At 28.3% G+C, this 21,928-nt stretch overlaps 2 protein-coding genes across 14 annotated transcripts in view; both read left to right on the forward strand.

Annotated features, from left to right (window-relative positions):
* Positions 1–21,928, forward strand: part of LOC127276707 (iron-sulfur cluster assembly 2 homolog, mitochondrial) — a 345,592-nt gene that overhangs the window by 123,457 nt on the left and 200,207 nt on the right. The window contains exon 4 of one of the 8 annotated variants that reach the window (XM_051297321.1): positions 6,516–6,533. The exons of the other annotated variants lie outside the window; for them this stretch is intronic. The gene's annotated coding sequence lies outside the window, so the exon portion shown is untranslated. Of the gene's footprint in view, positions 1–6,515; positions 6,534–21,928 lie in introns of those variants that run through there. 8 annotated transcript variants of the gene reach the window in all.
* LOC127276693 (synaptogenesis protein syg-2) overlaps positions 1–21,928 on the forward strand; it is a 219,781-nt gene that overhangs the window by 7,948 nt on the left and 189,905 nt on the right. For 3 of the 6 annotated variants that reach the window (XM_051297297.1, XM_051297299.1, XM_051297300.1), the window contains exon 2: positions 344–679. The exons of 2 other annotated variants lie outside the window; for them this stretch is intronic. In XM_051297297.1, the coding sequence (XP_051153254.1) occupies positions 622–679 (58 nt within the window). In that variant the 5' untranslated portion in view covers positions 344–621. Of the gene's footprint in view, positions 1–285; positions 680–21,928 lie in introns of those variants that run through there. One more of the 6 variants, XM_051297298.1, reaches the window with a different exon arrangement.

The following is a 21,928-nucleotide window of genomic DNA, read 5'->3' on the forward strand; positions in this document are numbered from 1 at the left end:
ACTGAACTATTCGAGGGGGTAAAAAGCGATTTCGACCTGCTGGCAAATTCAAAGCAGCATCCTCTGCAACTCAAAAGAATTTAACTTCCATTCACTCCTTAACATTTTCTACTCTATCGAATTTCCACCGATCATGTCTCTTTAAACGACAAAAGAAAAGAATTTTTTTTTCTAATTAATTGACTCATTTTAAATACAACAAATGCAAAAAATAATAATAATACAAATAAATAATAAATTACAAATAAATAAAATAAGTATTTTCCTTTTGTTTAATATAAAAAAATGAAATTGAAAAAATTTAGTGCTGTATCTCCTAATATGGTGAAATTGTGTATTTCAGTTTGAGAACGTGTGTTATAAAATCTAGAAAAAAATATATCTATATATACACATCTCTTTAAAAGTATCGTGAATCGAGTGATGGGTGATCAGAGTGTACCACAAAGATCAAAGTGGCGCGTGGATAAAGCGATAAAGTGAACTTAAAGTGCAACGAAAAGCGATATTAAAAAGTGACAAAGTGCTTACGCGCTGGCGTCGAAGCTCTCTCGTTGTGGAAGAATTCAAAAAAGAAGAAGAAGAAAAAGGCGTTTGGTTTAATCTAGGCAAGGTGAAAAGATGAGGTGTCTTCCGATCGTTGTCTTCATTGCTGTACTCACTAACGTGAGCACACAAGGTCAGTTTTCATCGTCAATTATTTTTTATATGTATATATATTTTTTATCATCTTCTGTTTATGTGTAAAATACACATATACACCAATCCACTTCTTATTTTTTTTTTCGTCTCTTTTCTTTTATTTCCCTATCCTTTTTTTCTACCCCGGATTTTATCGACGAAACGCTTAGCTGTTAAATCCCCACACGCTGATCACTGAATTGCGTGTACTTCACTTTAAATGTCCTACTGCCTCGTCATTCGGAAAATTCCTATCCTCTCTTGAAATTCTGTCGAACCTTGATAGTATATATATAGGTTGTAATATTCACAATCTTTATTGTACTATTTACAAATTCGATTGTAATATTTACAATCTTGTAAAATCTTTGTACACAAAAAATTCCTGTCGTTTAATTTAAGTCCCAAAAGTATTTTACACCATGAAATTTATTCTTTGCCAAAAAAATGCATAAAAAGAAAAAATGAAAATTGTCGCTCGAGGCTATTTTTAACCAAAGAAAACGGAATCAAAAAATATGCATAATAGTTTTTTTTTGTTGCTTTTATTCGACTTGACGTTTGCTTTTTTTGTACATATTATTTAGTAATGACATGTCGCTATACCTGGAAGAAATTTTTTAACTCAAGTTGTAAGCTTTTGTTGAGTGTTGAGGCTTCAGTCAGCGGTTTATTATTATTTTTTTTCTCTTTTTTTTTTAGAAAAAGGGGGTCATTGTGTAATTGTAATTGGACAGGATTTAATGGGTACACGTGTGAGAGTGTATAAAGTACATGTGTTTATGTATATATATATTGTATTCGCGTGATGGCGCGGAGGTCCATACGCGTGCGTGTCGCACGATTACAAGAGGCGTGGCTGACGAATTACGTGGCGTCGGGGTCTAATGTTACGTTTTCTGATCGGCACGGTTGGTTACACGAGCACCCCAAAGATCTCGGATCGTTGCCTTTCAAGTTGGTATAACCCACAGGTTGTACTACAAGGGGCGCGTGTCTGTTCATTGTTGCGTATCAACACAGGACCTCACACTCTCTCTCTCTTTCTCTCTCACTTAAAATATTTCACGTCCTATAATTGAATTGAATAAGCTACTGCTGCAAAAAAAAACCCCTCGCTCCATTACTTTTCAATTACTAAGATCCATTCAATTCGATAGCTCTCAACTGACGGGATGAACGTCAATAAATTTATTATGTTTTTTTTTCATTTATAATTTCAGGGGAGGATATGGTGAAATTCGACTATTAAAAAAAAATTTAGAGTTATTAAAAAACTTATATTTAAAACCTCTATTGTGATATGAACAATCTATTTGGTAATATTTACAAATTGGATTGTAACTATTACAACCTGTATTGTAATAATTCTAATCTGCATCGTAATTATTACAATCTGTAAAAATAATAGTAATAATAATAATAATAATAGAAAAATAGTAAAAATTTAAAACTTATAAAAATATTAGTATAGTTAATAATTAATAATAATAAATTATTTAAATATGATTTATTATAATACCACTTGAATTACTATGTGAAAATCAGTTTTATAGGTTAGAATTAATACTGCCTGTCGAATTATGACATCGTCTTTATAAAGTTGTTTATTTATTTTCATGAGAAATTTTGATATTCTCCTTAAAATTATGCACTAACGTATACGCCACATGTCTATTAAATGTTTTTACAGTATAATATAAACGTGAATTTTCGGGACTGAAATTTGTTCTAAAGCATAGCATGCCCCTATTAAATCTTTTATTGTTTCCCAAACTTTTTGTTCGATAATTTCAATTTCCTGATTTTAATGTCATGGAATATAAAATATAAACATGTATATTTATGACGTTAGTTTGTGTGTTGGTACTATGTATAAATGCTTCTGGGTATAAACAAACTTTTTACAACATTTTTCACTCTTTCATTTTTGAAATTGGTAACAAATTTAACTTTAAATATTTATTGTTTGATTTTTTTTTTGCTATGAATTATAGGTAAATTTTACTAATCAAAATTATGCAAGAAAATTTTTTTTCACTAATTCATAGTTTAATTATGTGGCAAAAAGTAAATTCAAATAAAAGTTAAAATGTTACTGATTTTTAAATTTTGGGTCTATTAATTTTATTTAACGTTTATTATTACCTATTTTTGTATAAATTTTGTTTTTACATATTTAGTTATTATTTATGTAATTAATTTTCTTTTCTATCCTATGCACACACGTGGCTTTTCGGATATATAGGAAAAACTATATTTAGTAACACATAACTCTAGTTTCTGGAATTCGAGCTTTTGTGCACTCAAGTTGCAATAACATTCCTCTATGACGTGAAGAAGTTGATATTTCTCTGCATAGGAATTTAGATATGATTTTAAATTCTCCGATTTCATATAATGTCTTTCAATCTCGAGAATGTAATATATCTGTCTTTCTGCACTCAATTAATTTCACAGACATTTTTTTAAATACATATAAATATCTAAAATTTAGAAATTTTTTTAAAAATTTGCCAAATTATTTATTTATACTGGTTTTATTTTCTGTATTTTGCAATAAATACTATTAAAAAGAGGAGTGTAAATGATGTTTTAATTTAAAAAGCGACCATCTGTCACGGAGAATAGACATCGTAAATATATATGAATTTGATTATAATTGCGATCAATCAATTAATTCTCGTGGGTTTGGCATCGCATGGGCATTAACAGAATAAACATTGTTACCTCACAATGAACAGTGTTCAACTTTACACGTTCTCAATAGAGAGAATATTCACAAGTAACAGTGAACACGCCTGTAAATTGTAATATGTGGAGCTTTGAATCAACTATATATATATATATATGTATATGAGTGCACATATGCATGTATGTACGAGGTCTGCGTTTGTTATGTATTTGCCGACCACCCCCATAAGCTGCGTAGCAATGATTCGCCATGGTTAACGTATATCTTTTCACCTACGCGAAACGATAGACAAACTAAAACGAGTGTGTAATCACTCAATGCTGAATTAAAGCTAATATTGAAGTTCATTCACCCTTTTACACATATACTGGCAAACCAGTCTATAAATAACTTTTTCATTTTATAACTGTTCAGTTTGACACATAGTTTTTCCATACCACACACATTATAAATAATAGAATACAGAATGTAAATTTTACTATACAGATTGTATGTATTACTAAAAGAATATTAAATGTTCCCAAAAAATATAGTGAATATTACTAAATGGATTGTATTTATTTATAAGGATTTTTTTAAATTAAAATATTAGAAATATTTTCAGTAATTTGTTTATATTATAAATGAAATACAACTCAACAAATTTGCATAGTATTTTTTTTCATTAAAATAAAGAAAAACACATGAAATGCAATAAAATAATTCGATACACAATAAACAGAAAAACAATCAACATTGTTTGTGTTTAATGTTAAATAATTGCCAGGCATATCTTTCGTTAGCTACAAATATTTGAGACTTGATTTTATAAATTTTCGAGAATGTGAAATATTTCATGTTGAGAGCACATATATACATACATGGAGAGAGTGAGAGAGAACGATTACAGTGTATCGCATCAAAAATATCGTTAAACCTGATCTCGTAATATGTATGATACAGAATTAATAAGTTTGTCCAACGCTACTGCATGCTAACGAACAGCGATGTTGCGATAAATTCACGTTTGTTGATGGACGTGATAACAACCTATTCCTCGGAAATAATACTTTGGTAGCACAATATTATTTTAACGTCCTCGATGCTCCCTATATATATATATAGTACATAGGCATATAATAATCATTTGTCCCCCCCTTTTTTTTAAAAAAAGAGAAATGCGTCCTCATGTGATTGCACGATTACCAGATTAGGTGCCAATTTTTTAATTTTATATAAAATAAAGAAAAAAAGTTACCTTCTATTTTAATTTATAATCTAATTATACTAAAATGCATTTCAAATAATAATAATAACAACTATGGAGGGGATAAAAAAAATATCCCCTTTCTCTATTTAACTTATAAATGAAACGAGCCAGAAGCTAAAACCACGCGATTATAAAAATAATTAAGCACAATGTAAAATGTGGACTGTCGGCTTTTATCAGTGACTTTTAGATAATTACTACTCTCGCATTTATAAATCAGCTGTGCATTTGTGATTCAGATGGAGTTTACGTTCGTGACTCGATTTTTTTTTCATTCTACTCTCTTTCTCTCTCTCTCTCTCTCTCTCTCGCGCGCAACAGGAAATTTATGTGTTTTCAAATAAAATGATTGCAGGGAAAATGTTTTGCATTTTGTGTCACTGGAAATGAGTTTCAAATGGCGGGTGATAAAAAAATTAGTTAAATTATAATTAATAACGATTAATAACAGTTAATAAGTAATATTAATAATAATAAATAACCTATAAAAAATAAAATTTAATTGACAATTAATAACAATAGTAAAAATAGTATTAAAGTAATATCGATATGGATTCTTGTACTTTGTATTTACTTTATTTTCTGAAAATTATTTTTCTCATTTTATGAAAACATTTTTGAAAATTTACATATATAAAATTCACAACAGAGAAACATTTTTATAGCGTGTTTATATTTGTTTAAGAGAGTGTAAATAAGAAACGAATGGGATTGAAAGATTTTGGATTTCGGAATCTCTGAATACGCGGTTTGAAATTCTTAGAATTGAGAGACTTTTATGTGTGTGCGTGTGTGTGTGTATGTATAAAAAAAAGAAAAAAAATAGAAGAGATTTGGATTATTCGACTTCCGTTTCACAAAAGGAACTTTTATACGACAGAAATATATATAGCCGATAGATTTTCTCGAAAATAATGCGTGGGATCTTCTTTTGCTGATATACTATATATATATTTCGATTGTATATTCTATACTACAAAAACATATTGCCGACTTACCTGAACTAACATAACTTGATATGAACTCACCTATCTTCAACCTACTTTCACATATTTCTATAAAATTTAATGTTTTGTTATCAGGTTAGACGTAAACATTTTTTTATGATGATAAAGTGGATATAATAATGGTAATAATAATTCTACTTAAAAATATTATTACGTCTGATTGAATGTAATTTTTCTACTTAACATTCAATTTTGTCTTACTAAACGCAACTGCTCTACTTAAAATTATATGTTGCCTGACTGAACTTAATTTTTCTACTTAAAACTTTATTCTGTCTGACAAAACACAACTTTTCTACTTAAAATTATATTTTGTCTGACTAAACCCTATGTTTTCTACTTGAAAATGTTATTATGTCTGATTAAATAAATCCTTTTCAATTTGTAATTATATTTTATTTAATCTAACTAAAAATCATTTTCTATTTCTCTTTTGATTTGATTCAATACTAAGTATCTTGAAATAAAAAATTTAATTTACTTAAAATATAAAATAATTATATATTTATTTCGAGTGTAGAAAAAAATAATTTTTCTTGTGGGTATATAAATAGATCAATGTTAGAGAAGCGTTACAAAACTATAATAGAGAAGCTTTGTCGGTTGACAAAAAGACGCTTAAGAAGACGAACGGAAGAGAGATGAAAGAAAAAGTAGTGGTGTTGAGGAGTGGGGAGGATGGGTAACTTGATTTTCCTTATACAGAGGCGCGAAAGCAAACGCGGCTACAATGTAATTATTATATTGGTCTCTCGTCGCGCCATTTTCTACTTTGGATTTCTCGCGCTTGTTTCTCTTCTTTCGAGCGCGACTAAGACTACTCTCTCTCTCTTGCAAGTATTCTATATCTACTAAACCCTTTTCTTGAGCTTTTTTCCCTATCTCTCTCTCTCTCTCTCTGGTATTCTATATCTACTGTACCCTTTTGCTGAGCTTCTCTCTCTCGTTGTAACGGCTCGACAACTTTCCGTTTCAGCATTGCAAATTATTTGGCACGACAAGTTTTCTTGTCGTCGTGGTGGTGATGCTGGCTGAGACTACCCTCAAGCTATATATCTACATATATATATATAGTATACCATTAGTTCTTTAGGCAAGCATCGTTTCAATTTACTCTTGCGCGTATATATATTTTTGTATCCGTAACGTTCGCACTTTACGCGGACTCGCGAAGAAAGGCGAACAACCTAGAAAATCCCCTTAATTACTTGGCATTAACATGTAATTAATTTATGTATAAACTTGAACTAAGACGAAAGTATTAAGTGAGAGAGGGAGAGAGAGAGAGAGAGAGAGATTAAAACTAAAACTTTTGTAACGGAATTTCGAAGACTCTTTCAAAAGTAAACGTCCAATGTTTATAGCAAGGCGATAATGGAAAAGAAACTGTTAAAAAAAGGAGGTGGAAAAAGGAAAAAAATTGTTTTGGTGCTTTTTTGTGATAGTGTGTACAAAGATGGAAAAAAAGATTAGTCAGAAAATTTTATTTCTGAGTAGAAATTCCTAAATATTATATTATTATATTGTCAAATATTCCACTGTAATATTTCGCCTTGATTTGAATATGTCTGGAATATATTGTGCTGTCTTGGTTATATTTTATAATTATTATTATCATTATTATTAAATCTACAAAAATATTTACAGCTTTGGATTTGTGAAATTTTTCTTTGAGAGTAAATCACCTTGTGAAAATTGCTTTGTATCGTGTCTTAATTTGTATAGTCAAGTGGTAATTGAACTGTATAGGGGATTGATTTGTATAAATCTCACACTAGTGTATTCTTCTCTTTTTTTCCACTAGTTTTCTTCCCTAGACCCTTATCTGCTTTTTAAAGTAGATCAGCAATATTCAAATGCAGGATACCAATGCTGAGCTTGAACGAATGCTTATTACCATTTCAAAGTAAGATAGGCGTCCACTGGAAAATCAATGACAGTTCAAAAGGAAGCTTTATTCCTTCCTTCGAATCTTTTAAGCACATCGGAAAACTCGGTCGTAAATAGATTTCATTTGCAATTTGAAATTTAAATTAAAACCTGTTTTTCAGGTATAAGAGTGAGAAACAAAAAATTGGGTCACTCCAAAAAGCAATTACGATATGTATATTGACAAAAAATTATTCGATGATTCAATGTATTCAACAATAGAAATTTAATTTTTATGAGTGACAAAGGTGTTTGAGATTTATTTTGAAAGTATAGCAGAAACTGTTTAGTCAGACAAAATATAATATTAAGTAGAAAAGTTGCGTTTAGTCAGACAAAATAAAATTTTAAGTAGAACAGTTTTGTTTGGTCAGACACCGATTTTTTCTACTTAAATTTTTCATTATTTTTAAAAAAATTAAATATCCCTTGGAAAAATTCAGAATATTTTTGATTTATTTTTTGTTTTCTTTCTGTTACCTTTTGCAAATGAGAAACAAAGACTATATACTGTATTTTCCGAAGAAACGACCAAGTTTAACCGGGGCTTTTCTTACCCGCCGTTTCATCAATATTTAACTTTGTCGTGCTACAAATTCAAGTTCTCTTTTTCCCATGGACATTGCCCCTTTCTTGCAATATACAGGGGACACATTGTCTTGTTTGTGTGTGTGCAAATCCTCATGTAGGTAAATAGCAGCAACCATAGTATCACGTATTCAGGACGACTGTCTTCATAATTTATTGCTCAGTTTCAAACTCTCTGATCCTGATAAGATTCGTCCTTGCGTTGTTGTCAACAAAAAAAGAGCAAATTTTTTGGTTTCTTTATATTATAAATATTCTATACTTTAAATTGAAATATTCTTATTCTGAGATGATAAATTAGTGAATATATTTGTTTAATTAATTAATTAATAATTACGTAATAGAATAATCTTAATTTAAGATTCCTTTTTTCTGGATGCGTACGTATTAGATCAAAATAAATGCAAGTTGGCTACGATTATTTTTTTTTAATTTTTAGTGAGAAAAAATTTATAGAATAGCAGTAATACCAAAACAAAAAAATAAAAAAAAAATTATCGTCGCCAACTCCCACTTGGAAAATCTGACCATGCGAATGAATAGCGCGACATCGATTACTTTTTGTGTTAAATCACGATGCGAAAAGGAACACAGGTTATCAGCGACATCGATCGCTGCTTGTTAACCAGTTTTTCCGCTCGACGTTGATGGGTTGGGATTCAGGCTCTGATTGAAACCATTCATGTTTCCGTGTATCAATTATCGCACTGGGTTATGTTGTATATTTTTTTTTAAATTTATTTATTTTTCTATTTTTTACACCAACTATATTTATATATTGAGTAGATATCAATCATATTATTACAGTTATATATCTTTGTTTACCAAGTATTTTTATTTATTTATTTAATAATTAATTATTTAATAATAATTATTATTATAAATAATAATAATTTTTGTTATTTTGATTAATTTAAAATATTAAAAAATTGTTCAGCGAGAGAGAAAATTTTTTTTTAAGCTCATCGGGATAGTTAATCTCCTAACCAATATGGGTGATAAAACAGGCTTAATACTCTTCACCTACATCAGTCTATCATCCGAGATTGAGAGTAGTTTAATTAATTTTTGATAGATTTTTTATGGATGCTGATAAAATACAAAAGGATTTAAAAATAAAAAATATGAAATACATGGCTTTATAAGTGTCAAATGAATATACAATGTTGATGAATTGAATGTCGACAGTTTATTAATTATTTATTTATTAATATTTAAAATTATTTTTTATTTATTTATCTTTATTTATTATATACTTATCTGTTTATAATACTTAAATAATTATTCAATATTTTCTAGTTAATTTTTAATTATTCCTTCATGAAAAAAAAATTGTTCAGTATTTTTTTTCATTACTTTTGATTTTATTGAAAACTGTAACGTGTTTTTTTTGTCTAAAAAGCGAGAAAGGAATTCAACACTCCCACTATGAAATGTAAATAAAAAAAGGGTTGATTAAAAATCTTTATTCAATTTCCCCCATCTCAAAAAAATTGTTAGATTTTTTCAGTTTTGTAAAAAGATATTTTTAATTAAATTTATTAATCAACCTTATTTGATTTTTATTTTTATTTAAATTATTTAATTCTATAATTGTATTTTCTTTTTAAATGAATTTTTTATTTTACTTTTTTATTTTATCATCTTAATTAAAAAGTTGGTTTTCGTAATAAAATAAAAAAACATGTTTTACTGTAAATATATATATATATATATATATAGTTTTTAAATTATTGATTGCTAATATAAACCTCAATTTTTTATGTTTATTTCAATTTCTTTTTAAATGAAATTCTTGGAATTCAAAAATATTGTTAATTAGTCATGAAGGTGTTTAGTTCATATTCTTTATTACTGTTAATTGGAGTCTTAAATTTTTTTTTATTTTTCTTCATATGTGTGTGTGTGTTAGTTTTAACAAGCAAGTATGAAAAGAAACCTTTTATTACCGACGTCCGTTCCAACGTATGGATGAACGGATGTCCGCTTCAAGTGCAAAAATGAACATAAATGTAAAAAAGAAATTTTTTTATTATTGATATTTAATTCTTGTGTTATTATAAGAAATGATACATTTATAGAATTAAATTTAAATATTTATAATATATAACGATTCGATTTTATTAACAATATATTTCGACACTCAATAATTGAGAACAAATTAATCAAGTCAATTTATGCATTAATTGACTAATTTCCAATAAATATTTATATATAAGATTAAATGAAAATTCGTTTTCAAATGCAATGAATTAGAAATAATGTTAATTATAAAATCGATTTTCATTTAATTGAATTTGCATTATTGTATTCTCAACACTTTAATAGAAATTAAATTTACATAATATATTCATTTGACAAACAAATTTTTTTAGCAATGTCAATTTGAAGCTTAAGTCTGATTCGCAAAATCCAAAATGGTGGATTCAAAATGGAGGTCGAATAAAAAAAAAATTAAATTTTTGAAACTTGGTAACTAGGGATTGTTAGGTTCACTGATTAAAAAATTTGAAGTCAGATTTTTCCTATATAATAAAATATATCTAGTAAATAATATATAATTAAATAAAATAATAAACAAAAAAATAATTTCTATTATATATCAATGAATCTTGCGAAGCATGTAGCCAAATAATAATAATAGACAAGAGTCAATCGAATTTTCGATTTCGAACATTAGAGAGAGGATGCAAAATGGAATCGATAGCGAATTTTGGTACTCTCTCGGGACACCACTACTTTGGAATGGGTGGGGTGTTATGGTTTGGGGTCATTGTGTTGTTCGGTCAATTCCACCGTTCTCCCCCCCCCTCCTGTCTATTTTCCTCTCTCTTACTCTCTCTCTCTATATATATAGTTCTCGGAAATTCTAGTCTGGTCATTTTTGGAAGGGTAGGAGGGGGGATAATAAAAAAAGAAAAAAAAAAGAAATAGAAATTAAAAGTATATCGAAACGGGACATTCCACTTGAATAAGCGGCTTCACGATTTTAGCCAATGTTGCACAATCCCAATAGGATTTCCATCGATGAAATAGCAAAAGCTAATTAGGAAAGGAATGCTCCAGCTATCGAGAGCCTCATTCGAGGTTATTCCAGTATATATCGAAAAGGGTTGGGGGTAGGGGGGTTGAAAAGGGGGAGGGCCTTTAGTATGATACTTGCGTACATTCTGCAAACCGGTGAATATATGAATTCCATCGGTACAATTGAGTACGTTTTCGAAAGTGGACGGTCATGAAGCTTTCGAAAACCCACACTCGACTTCTATCTATCTATCTATGTTTCAAGCTATTTCAGATATCCGTTTAACATTTATGAGTGCTTGCAAAGTGTCATATGCTACCGGATTTTCTCTCTCTCTCTCTCCCGATCTACTAGAATCAATGACCCTATTTTTGTTCTATTTTTATTTTTAAATATAACAATAATATATCATCATTTTTTCTTTTTGAATAATTAATGATATTTTTTACTCTCCAACGAATATATTTTTAAATTGGTATATTTAGAGCAAAGTTTTTCCTTATTTTTCCTTATTAAAAAAAGGAATATTGTTCTCAATATGAGAAATATAACTATTTTATTTATTATTTAATAATTGACTTTCTATTCATACAATTTTTCATTTATTAAAGTAACTGAACCAAAAAACAATAAAATTTTATTAAATGAAAATTCAGTGAAATAGAAATTTGGTTAAATAAAAATTCGGCTAAATGAAAATTTCTTTCTTCTGCAATAAATTTTAAAAAATGTGAATTTTTTTGTTTAATAACTTGGTTCTTTTTTTAACATTAGTTGTTAAATTTAATTTCAAAAATCTTTTTACGGGTCAAGTGTTTTTCTCGACGAGGGTTGTGTTTGTTTTGTTTTGCATTTTTTTTTTGTGTTGTTTTTATTTTTGTTTTCTTCCCCGAGAAGCAGAGAAAATAAAGACTTTTTTCTGACTAATTAAAGCAACGATAAATAGCCAAGTGAAAACGTAACCAGGTCGTTTTAAGTGGCATTTCGGCCTCCTTTTTTGCTCGCGCACTTCTTTTATATCCATCATTTACTTCAAGTGTCCAAAATATATTCCTACTAATTAAATTCTTTGCAAGCGTTAAATACGCTATAAGCCAAGAGTTGCCAAGGCAAGGTAAACTTATTTTCAAAGTTCACAGCTCATTCCTTTCCTCAAGGCTTGGTATATGCATATACAGTACACCCAAAGTCTTCCTTTAAGGACGACAAAATATTTTCATGTATTCTATTCGTAATCCTTGTCGTCGAGAAAATTTACATTATCAAATATTTTCTAATATTTAGTTTTGTTTCGTTTCATTTCAAAAAATAGGAAAAAATTATTTTCAATGAAATTTAAATTCTTTTGCAAAACAAAATATATCGTTGATGGAAAATTTTTAATTCCGTAACATTTATTTCCTATCAGTTGACCTTTTAATTAAAAGACAAGTTTTCTATATATTATCATATTATAATTTGACCTCACTTTTTCCTATTTTTAATATAAAAAAAAAATTCACAAGAGAAATTCCTGGAAATTGTGTGCAGAATATTGAATTGACCTCTTCTCTGCAAATTCAAGATTCTGTAATTGAAATACAAATACGAAATTTCTGGTTATAATCAAATTGTTAAGCTTTGATTATGTTAGCAATTTTATTTATGAAATATTAATTATAGTAATTGTATTCAAAAATTAATCAATTTTAATGGGATGTATTTTTTGATTTGTTCGTTATAAATTTCAAATGAACAAAAATTTATAAAGTACTTTTAATTAAAAAAAAACCAATGGCTTCTTTTACAAATGACAATTACAAAAAAATGTACATAAAAATTTATCAATTATTGAATTATTATTGCGCTAAATTAAAATGATTTTATTAATTTGAATCTCAATTTTATTAGCCACTTGTAATATTGTAAAATCCATTTGATTGTTTTCATATTTCTGCATTTTCATTGGTTGAAAAATAATATATGAAAAAAAAATTATTCGCAATTTGAAAGGAATTTTCATTTTAATGCATTTTATTTCAATTTAACATTATTATTATTCCTTTTAATATTAGAAAAACTTTATAGAAAATTATGAACAGAAATAATTATTATCATCATAAAATAATAATTTTTAAATAATAGGAAACGGTCGTTTGAAAAAGAGAATATCCGTGAGAGTACATTATTATAGAAAATGATTGACAATTTTACAGGTCACGTCTTTCATTGATCCTGACATGTGCCCTATTTAACTTATACTAGGAAAAGTTATTTCATAACTAAACTTCCATTAATAAGGTCATATTCAATGAAGTTTGAAAATGATATTCATATCAAGTGTGTGACATTTAAGTTCTTCGCGTACTTTCTCATAATATATATTTTTTTCACTCTACATGAAAATGATGAAATAAATTGAGTTTTGTAGCCATTGCAAAAAAATAGATAAGTTATTTATTTGGTTTAATTTTTTTTACTCTTAAAGTATTAGAAAAATATTTCGAAATTTTTACTAAGGTTGTATTCGCCTAATTACACTTGCACATTCCCTTTCATTTTCATCTGCATTTTTTTATACTTTTACTTTCACTAAAATTAATTTTTACCATTATCGAAGCTGTTCATCTCTCATTATTCTCGTTCAAATGCATCACTAAGAACACGGTATATCGACTCAATTATAACAGATGAAATTAATTGTCTGTTCCAAGTACAATATAACTTGGAACAGTAGCTTAGAGTGAAGTTAGGGTGATATCTGAACAAAATCCAGAATCTCCTTCTCTCTCCCTCTATATCTCTCTCTATCTCTATGGAAGGAAGTCAACTGTAGAAGCGAATGCACTAAATTCAATTGCGGACTCAACTCTATTTCAATCAACCCTTCAGAGTGAAAACTCGGTTGGCGTTGTGATGCTATTAGCGTCTTCGATAGTTCTTTGCTGAGTGCTTCGCGTCTATATGTTAGTCTTCTTGATCGGGTTCAACTTGAGCGAGTTTGAAAAAAAAGAAAAGAAAGGGTGAAAAAAAAATCCAGACGATTAGTAGTGAAACTTTGACTTTATGAGGGTTCAAACCCCTAAAAGTTACATCCAATCAATTCTCTCCCCCCCCCTCCCTTCAAAAAAACGTGACTTTGTTAAATTAAACACAAAAAAAAATAGTTTTCCCCGGGCAGAAAACTGAAATACAATTTCTCCTTCCGTAGAGGGGTGGGGGAAGAGGAGAATGCTTTTAACTTTATTGGAAAAAAAATTTTATTTATCCTTTTACAAGTTTATTTGATCACAACTTACAAGAAAAATATGAAAAATTGTAGATGAAATGAAAAATTGTACTTAAAAATATATTTATATATGTGTATAAAAATATTGTTAATATGAGAATAAAATAATCAGATGAAGCTAAAATAAAATGAAATTAAAATATTATTATTATTATTATTATACTTCTACTTGAGAAAATCAAAAAAGTAAAAGTTTCGAAATATAAAATATATTTTCTTTATTAGTTTCATATAAACTCTTAAAATAAATTATATGAATATTAAAAACGTGGAAAATTTTAAAGCACCAAAAAATCGTTTCATTGCATTAATCCAGTCACGCGCGATTTCAAAACTCTGACTGAATTCAAATGCACTTTTCAAGTTTTTCTGCTTATGACGTTGAAATTTTTCGAATATGATTTTTGAAAAGAAAAAAAGAAAAATTTAAACGTTTTCTGTTAAGGACATGTGAATTTTAGGTCACGTAATTCTACATGTAAATATTTTTTTCCCTATAGGTTTTCTCGTAAAGTTTGTATACTATATACCTTCTCAAAAAAAAAATTTATTTTGAAAATTCCTCCCGAATTTCTTTTACAATAGAAATTTTTCAGGAATTTCGATCGAAATTTGAACGGAAATTATTGTCCGAATTCCGACTCAATTTTCATAAAAAGATCTTCAGAGTTATCTTTCCAAGTGAGATAAATTGAACTGAAATTTTTATCACTCGATGAAAAAAAATGAAAAACATTTTTTCTTCCTCTTACAAAAATAGCGAACGTTCATCAATTATTACGCAAATAATGCAAAATGATTATATCTACAATTTACCAGTTTTTATCATGAGAAAAAGAAGAAGTAAAATTCCGTTTCTATAATAATATATTTTTTTTAAAAAAAAAGAAAATTCAACAATCGCTTGTCAAGTCGAGTGTGTAATTTTTGCATTCATCTCAAATGTCACTCTCTTGGTACGACGTTTTTAACGGAATCTTAAAAAATGAATCTCGTTTTAAATGCAGAGATGGCATATCAAGGGACAGTGAAATCACCGCGTTAAAACATGCATCGTTTTTCTTCTCTTGAACTCGTACAGAGTGATAAAAAATTTTTACCGTTTATCTGTGATACTATAGTCGGAAGATTTTTTTTAGTTTTATTTCAACAAGTCTTGATGATCATCATTATCATCATCCTCCTCGATCTGTTTTCTTTCTTCTTTTCTCTTATTCTTCTTGAAATAAAATCACGGGAAATGTATCTATAGCTAATGTCTTTTATTTGTCGATTTATTTATCATTCATTTGCTACTACTATAATCTCTCGCGTGTCTTGATCAACACACGCAAGTAAATTTTAAGCCCTCAGGGTGTTGTGGCACTTGTAGTCCTTTCCGGATGCTCTTATAAATGAGAGTCAATATTCTCGAGACTTGTTTTTAATTTTGTTACAAAAAAAGGAAATCATCTTAATTTTAGATGTAGATAAATGAAAAAAATTAATAGCGTATATAATAAATATAGTGAAATTTTTTTTTTTTTTTAAATTTAATATTAGCCTTTGATTAGGCTAAAAATGAGACTAATTTTTTTATCTTTGGAGTTATTTAATAGACGGTATAGTAAAATTTCACATACTGCAGGTAGTTTTAGTTACCGTTGATAATAATAGTTCAAATTTAATAAATTTTTTTTATAGTACCGTGAGTAGGTATAATTAGTAATTGGAAAAATTGGAAGACAGTAGTTAAAATCGTAGGACGGTAGTTTCTTTAAAGTAAATTCGAACTCGTTTAATTAACTGTTCAAACGAAAAATAATGCAACAAAAGGAAAAATACTGAAAATAACTTCCTCTTTCTCTCTCTCTGTATTATAAAATTATAATTATATGTATAAGGAAAAATAGTATTAACTTGAGAGATATGTATATATTTTTAGAATGCGAAAAACGAAGATGTCAGTCGCGACTCTACACCTGGACTGATTATTATCGTGTTTTATTTTTATTTTGTTTAGATTTTTTTTTCATTTGCCCCTATGATTATTAAGAATTCTGGGCGTGCATCAAAACTCGAAGATACACATTCAGAAATGAATTCCTCTTGTCTAGCTCGTTGATGCCACGCGATCGATGAAGAGTGTTTTTACATAAAACGTGCCCAGCTACGACTTCAAGTGGAACAAGTACGTGGAACAAGTGTACGAGCAACTTGTTCCCTTCTTTTCATCTCCTTTATTTTCCTCTCTCTCTCTCTCTCTCTCTCTCTCTCTTTCTCTCTTTTGCTCTCTCCTTCTCTCTCTCTCTCTTCCTCTTGAAAATGGTCTCTACCTGCTTTGCGACACGCGATTCTTTTGAATCATTTCGCTCGATAAGACCAAAGAAAGTCGGTCGACCTCTGATCCGTCAGACGGTATCATAAAAAAAACCACCTTTATTTTATATTAAAAAAAAATCACTGTATAACATGGAGGGGAAATTAATAATTCTCTCGTAAATGAAGTTAATTTGATCTGGTAGACGAGATTCCATTAAAATCTCATTACAAGTAGAATTTGATGAAATATTTTCTGTTCTCCATTTTTTTTCAAATATAAATTTCAATTATGATTTTCATTGACTCGAATAAAATTTCTGCTCACACGAGGTAATATATGTTAAATTATAAAACATCGTTTTTATCATACTCTTTTATTTATTTAAATTTCCATTATATTGCGAATTAATTTTTCTTTTAAAATGCAATTGTTTATTTTATTCAATTTTTTTTTTATTCAATTTTTATTTGAAATTTACATTTGGAAATGTCATATTTTTTCTCTAATTTTCATTTTGAATTATTTTTTTTTATTAAAAAAATTTTAAATTAACTTATTTTTCTTTTTTTTCATTTTGAAAATACTTTCTCTTATGTCTAATTCTATAAAATTTGAATTATGTTCGAAAGCGAGATATAAAATGTTACATCTTTATTCTTTCGCTTGCTGTTTTTAAAAATCTTTCAAAACTTAATTGCCAGTTATTATATCGTTCAAACGTTTTAAAAACTCCTCCCATTAAACAAATCAATTACTCTGTTATTTTTTTCTCATCTATCCTAAATCTTTCAACATATTGTATAAACATATTATTTTCTAAACACTAAGGCAAACTAACACTTTTCGAAAAATCAACTTTCGTAGAAATCCAATTAGCCTTCATCACCTAACTTTTTATTATTATCTTTTTTCTCTCTCTTTTATTTTGCCAAAGAAAGCACACTTTAAAGCGTGCCGCTTGTCGCCTCAAGATACATTAAAAAAAAATTTGGTAGACGAATTCTTAGAATCATCACAACCGCGAGAGAATATTGAATGTGACCTTGATGAAACATGTTGACGATTAAATTATTTTTTTAAATTTGATTTTAAAAAGTTGGAGAAGGCAAAGGAATTTTTTCTCGATAAAAATTATTAAATATTCAAATTGAGAATCATTTTCGTCGATTTTTGACGATTTTTTTCTATATTTTTATAAAAAAAAAAGAAAATACATATTTTTTATAAAAATTTCAGAAAAAAAGTCCCAGTAAAAATAAAATGCTCGATGAAAATCTCACGTGGAATGCCTCATATATAAAATCTTTTAGTATATATAGGATCTCTAATATTTCGGTCGACTATATTATATATATACATATAATATGCATCTTCCTTCATCCTTTGTTTTGAGAGAATCTTCTTTGTTTTATGTTAACGAGAATCTCGATGAAGTGCATGGTTATATATGCTAGGAAATGAAATCTCTTCCCTTGTGCAAATATTGAAACTCAATATCCACATATTCACCGCGCATAAATCATATCTCTGATGGAAGATCAACTATGCACCATAATGAGTCCTGTAATTTAGAAATAACCCATTGTTCCTTTATTAAAACTTTCATTCATATTGTTTGTTCTCGCTAAATTGTGAACAGCTGCAAAATTAAACGCTTCATTGCTTTCTGTATTTTTCTTCTTTATAGGTTATGTCTCAAATAATCTCTTAATAAACTTTATTAGATCAAAATTTCTTCACACAAAAAAATTAAAAATATACAATTACCATTAAGCCGAATTTTTCGTACAGGAAATTTTTTATAATAAGAATTTTTTTTTATTTATTAACTTAACATCATTATCATTATTATTAAAATTATAATTCACTATCAATTAAATACTAGTTATTTTAAAAAATAATTACTTTTAATTAATAAATAATTTTTATAAAAAATAATTAATTTTGAAATGATGTAATGATTTATTTTTATCTATTTGTTTAAAAATTCCATTTGATGTAATAAAATGTAAAAAGCAATATTCTCGTATTTCATTAGTAATAATCTCTCTCTTTCTCTCTCTATACATAGTTTTTAGAGGGACAGTAATGATGTAATAAACTCGAGACTTTCATTACGTTTCTGCTCATTAAGAAAAATTAATATAACGAGCAATATTACGTTGATAACGTTGAAAATAGTTGGAAATACAATTTTGAAAAATTGAGAATAAAGCGCAGTAGAAGAAGCGAATTTTTTTTTCCCCTTTAGAAACTCAATGAAATGGTTACTTTTTTTATATTTTTTTCTTATCGACATTGCTAGCACCTCTTCGCGGTTGTCACAGGAATGTAGCTTTTTTTTAACAAAAAAAAACGCATGGCGCGCGCACTCCTTTCTCACTTTTCCTTCAAATGGTATTTTAGAAGCATAGAAAACTTAATGGTTCGTTTCTTTTCATTTATTGCGCTCCCTCAAGTGCGGGGAACTTGAAAGCATCGTGTCCTCCTTCAACCATCTTTTTGTTCTTCTCTTTCATTGAAAAATTCTCAAGGAGAATCGGTTTTCGATTCTTAAAATCAATTTCTATTTAATTTATATAGCCGATTATTATTATATCAAGTATCAATTATTACTTTTTCTTTTTTGAAAAATTTGATAAATTTTGCTTTACGATTTTTGGAAATTTTCCCGAATTAATATTTATAATTATTTATTTATATTAATAATAATTATTATTTAATAATAAATATAATAAAAATTTTTTTGTTTTTTTGGAAAAAAGAGAAAAAATTATTTTTTTTTGGTGTTGGGTGGGGGAGGGAGGAGGTTAAAGAGGTGCTCGTTTGGCTAACAAGCATAACGAAGGAGAAAATATTTGATCGTCGATTGCATTGAATATAAATCAAACGAACGCGTTAATTTGGCCCCCTTTGGTAATTTCGGTTTCCGATCGTCGAAATTGGCGTCGAGGTCGATTAAGCTCAAGTACTGTGTTGGGCAAAACGTTCTTTACCTCTCTCTCTATATATATATGGGTGATTCTACGTTGAGAGGTATATACCAAATTCTTACGATTTTGTAGCAAAACATAGCACATATTTTATTCTTCACATATTCTAGTTTATTTCGATTTTTTTTAAATTAAAATTTTTTTAAACATTAAATAAAAAAATTACAATTATTATCAATTTTTACCGTAAATTGATACGTAAAAAAAATGAGGAATTTTTTCATCATGCGCTATAGAGGTACCTCTTAACGTAGAATCGCCCATAAATATATTGATCGAAAATAGGATTCGTGTGGTTTATAGTCGATCGTCTCGATGGGTGCATTTTTCGCTTTCTACTTCTTTTTCTTTTTTTTTTTAATATATAAAAGACACGTTACTTTATTTCTTTTGTCTCCCAAAAATTTCCTCTACTCTCTCTAGATATCGTTTAGTTTGTCGAACCTTCATCTTTTTAAATAAAAAAAAAAACGAAGCCTATTATTTATGATCTCGTAAATTGATAATTAGGTTCTTCGACGTGGGGCCCTCATCGACAAAATTGATTTCTCTCTTTCTCTCTCATTTTCATCCCGAATCGAAAATGGATCCTTTCGGGATCAATGGTGATTTAATTAAAGATTATAGCTTTAAGAAAATTAAGATTAATCACGTTTCAAGGTGTTCAGACTTGATGGTGAAGAAAAGGAAGCTTATTTGGCTTGCCTCCTGGGCAACGGCTTCGTAATTATTTCCCCGTCGTCGTTGTCATAAAAACGTCGGTGAGATGACGTCCTTTGTTTGTAACGAAAAACGATAGGCTTTTAAATAAAAAAAAAAAAAAAAAGAAGGTCGCATGACTTTGTCACATCCAATCATTTTTTCTTTGCCTTTCATCACAAGTTTTATTATTTTTTTTCCAGAATTTTTATTATTTTTTCCACTTCTACTTTTAGTGGAAATGTAATGACAAAATTTGAATTGGAATGGTGAAAGTGGAATTAGAAGTATGGACGTTTTTTTATGTTGTATTTTGAATGTTTTTAATTTTTTCAATGTTTTGATTGTTGACTATTGTACTCTGTGAATTGATGTCAAATAATATTTGTATATTTAACGTTTTGAGCAATATTGTATTTATCGTTGATTCACAGGCTTACCATTATTTGTGTGCCACTGTCATTATATAATATTTCAGCGTGAATTACAGTTTAGCTCACTCTCAAGTTTCAAGAGAGACGTTAAGAGAAACCTCAGCTGTTCAGGATGGACTGCGAAGACAGAGAGGACTTCTCAAGACTATTAATCCTTCCATTTCATATTTGAAATCTAGTCATTCATGTTCGATCGTCTATGATCAGATATAAATTCAATGCCTATTGTAGTTGCAGCCTCAGCTTAATTCAACTCCAGAGGCGATTTGACGATCCGGCAATATATATATATATATATATATATATATACCACAAATCTGAATTCCGAGATGTAGAAACTGATCAAAAAGTCTGTCCACAATTCGTCGGAAGTGAATAGTGGGCCGAGTGCGGGTCAAGTGCACAACCACGAAATGAGAAAATTACTTTCTCACTGTCTTGCTCGTTTCAGATTCTATATATATATATATATATATATATATATATGACTGCTAGTAATTTGTCATTCGAGTGCCCACTCACATTTGATTTTACTCCCTTTTAATCGAAAAACTTTCTCACTCAACGTACACATAACGTCAGAAGAGTAAAAATACTGAAGCTGAAACATTTTTGCTGAAATAATTTTTATATGAACGAAAAAATAAAAAAAAAATATTTTAAATTAAATCACTGTTTAGAAAAAAAAGTCGATAAATCCTATTAATTAATTTAAAATATTTTTTTTAATACTTTTAACTGGAATTCGAAATTAGTAACTGATTTTGGAATTTTTTTCCATGTAAAAAGCTTAATTTAATTTTTCAATTTTTGTTGTCCGCCATTTTGAATTCATAAAAATTGACATTAAATCGTATAAAACAATTCGTCTAAATAATTTCGTTTTTATTCGGAAATCTGCTTGTAGAAATAGATTCTTTTTTTTAATTTTTAGTAATTAATTTTTATATTGGTTGAATATTTTCCGATATTTTTTTGTACCCAAGAGACTTGAATATATATGTATACAGTGAGATACAGATACAGTGAGAATCGATTTCGTCGACTTGGGAGCAATA

The sequence above is a fragment of the Leptopilina boulardi genome, unplaced genomic scaffold (genome assembly GCF_019393585.1).
Source record: "Leptopilina boulardi isolate dan_hultmark-lab unplaced genomic scaffold, ZJU_Lbou_2.1 LbouV2_151, whole genome shotgun sequence".
Lineage (NCBI taxonomy): Eukaryota > Metazoa > Arthropoda > Insecta > Hymenoptera > Figitidae > Leptopilina > Leptopilina boulardi.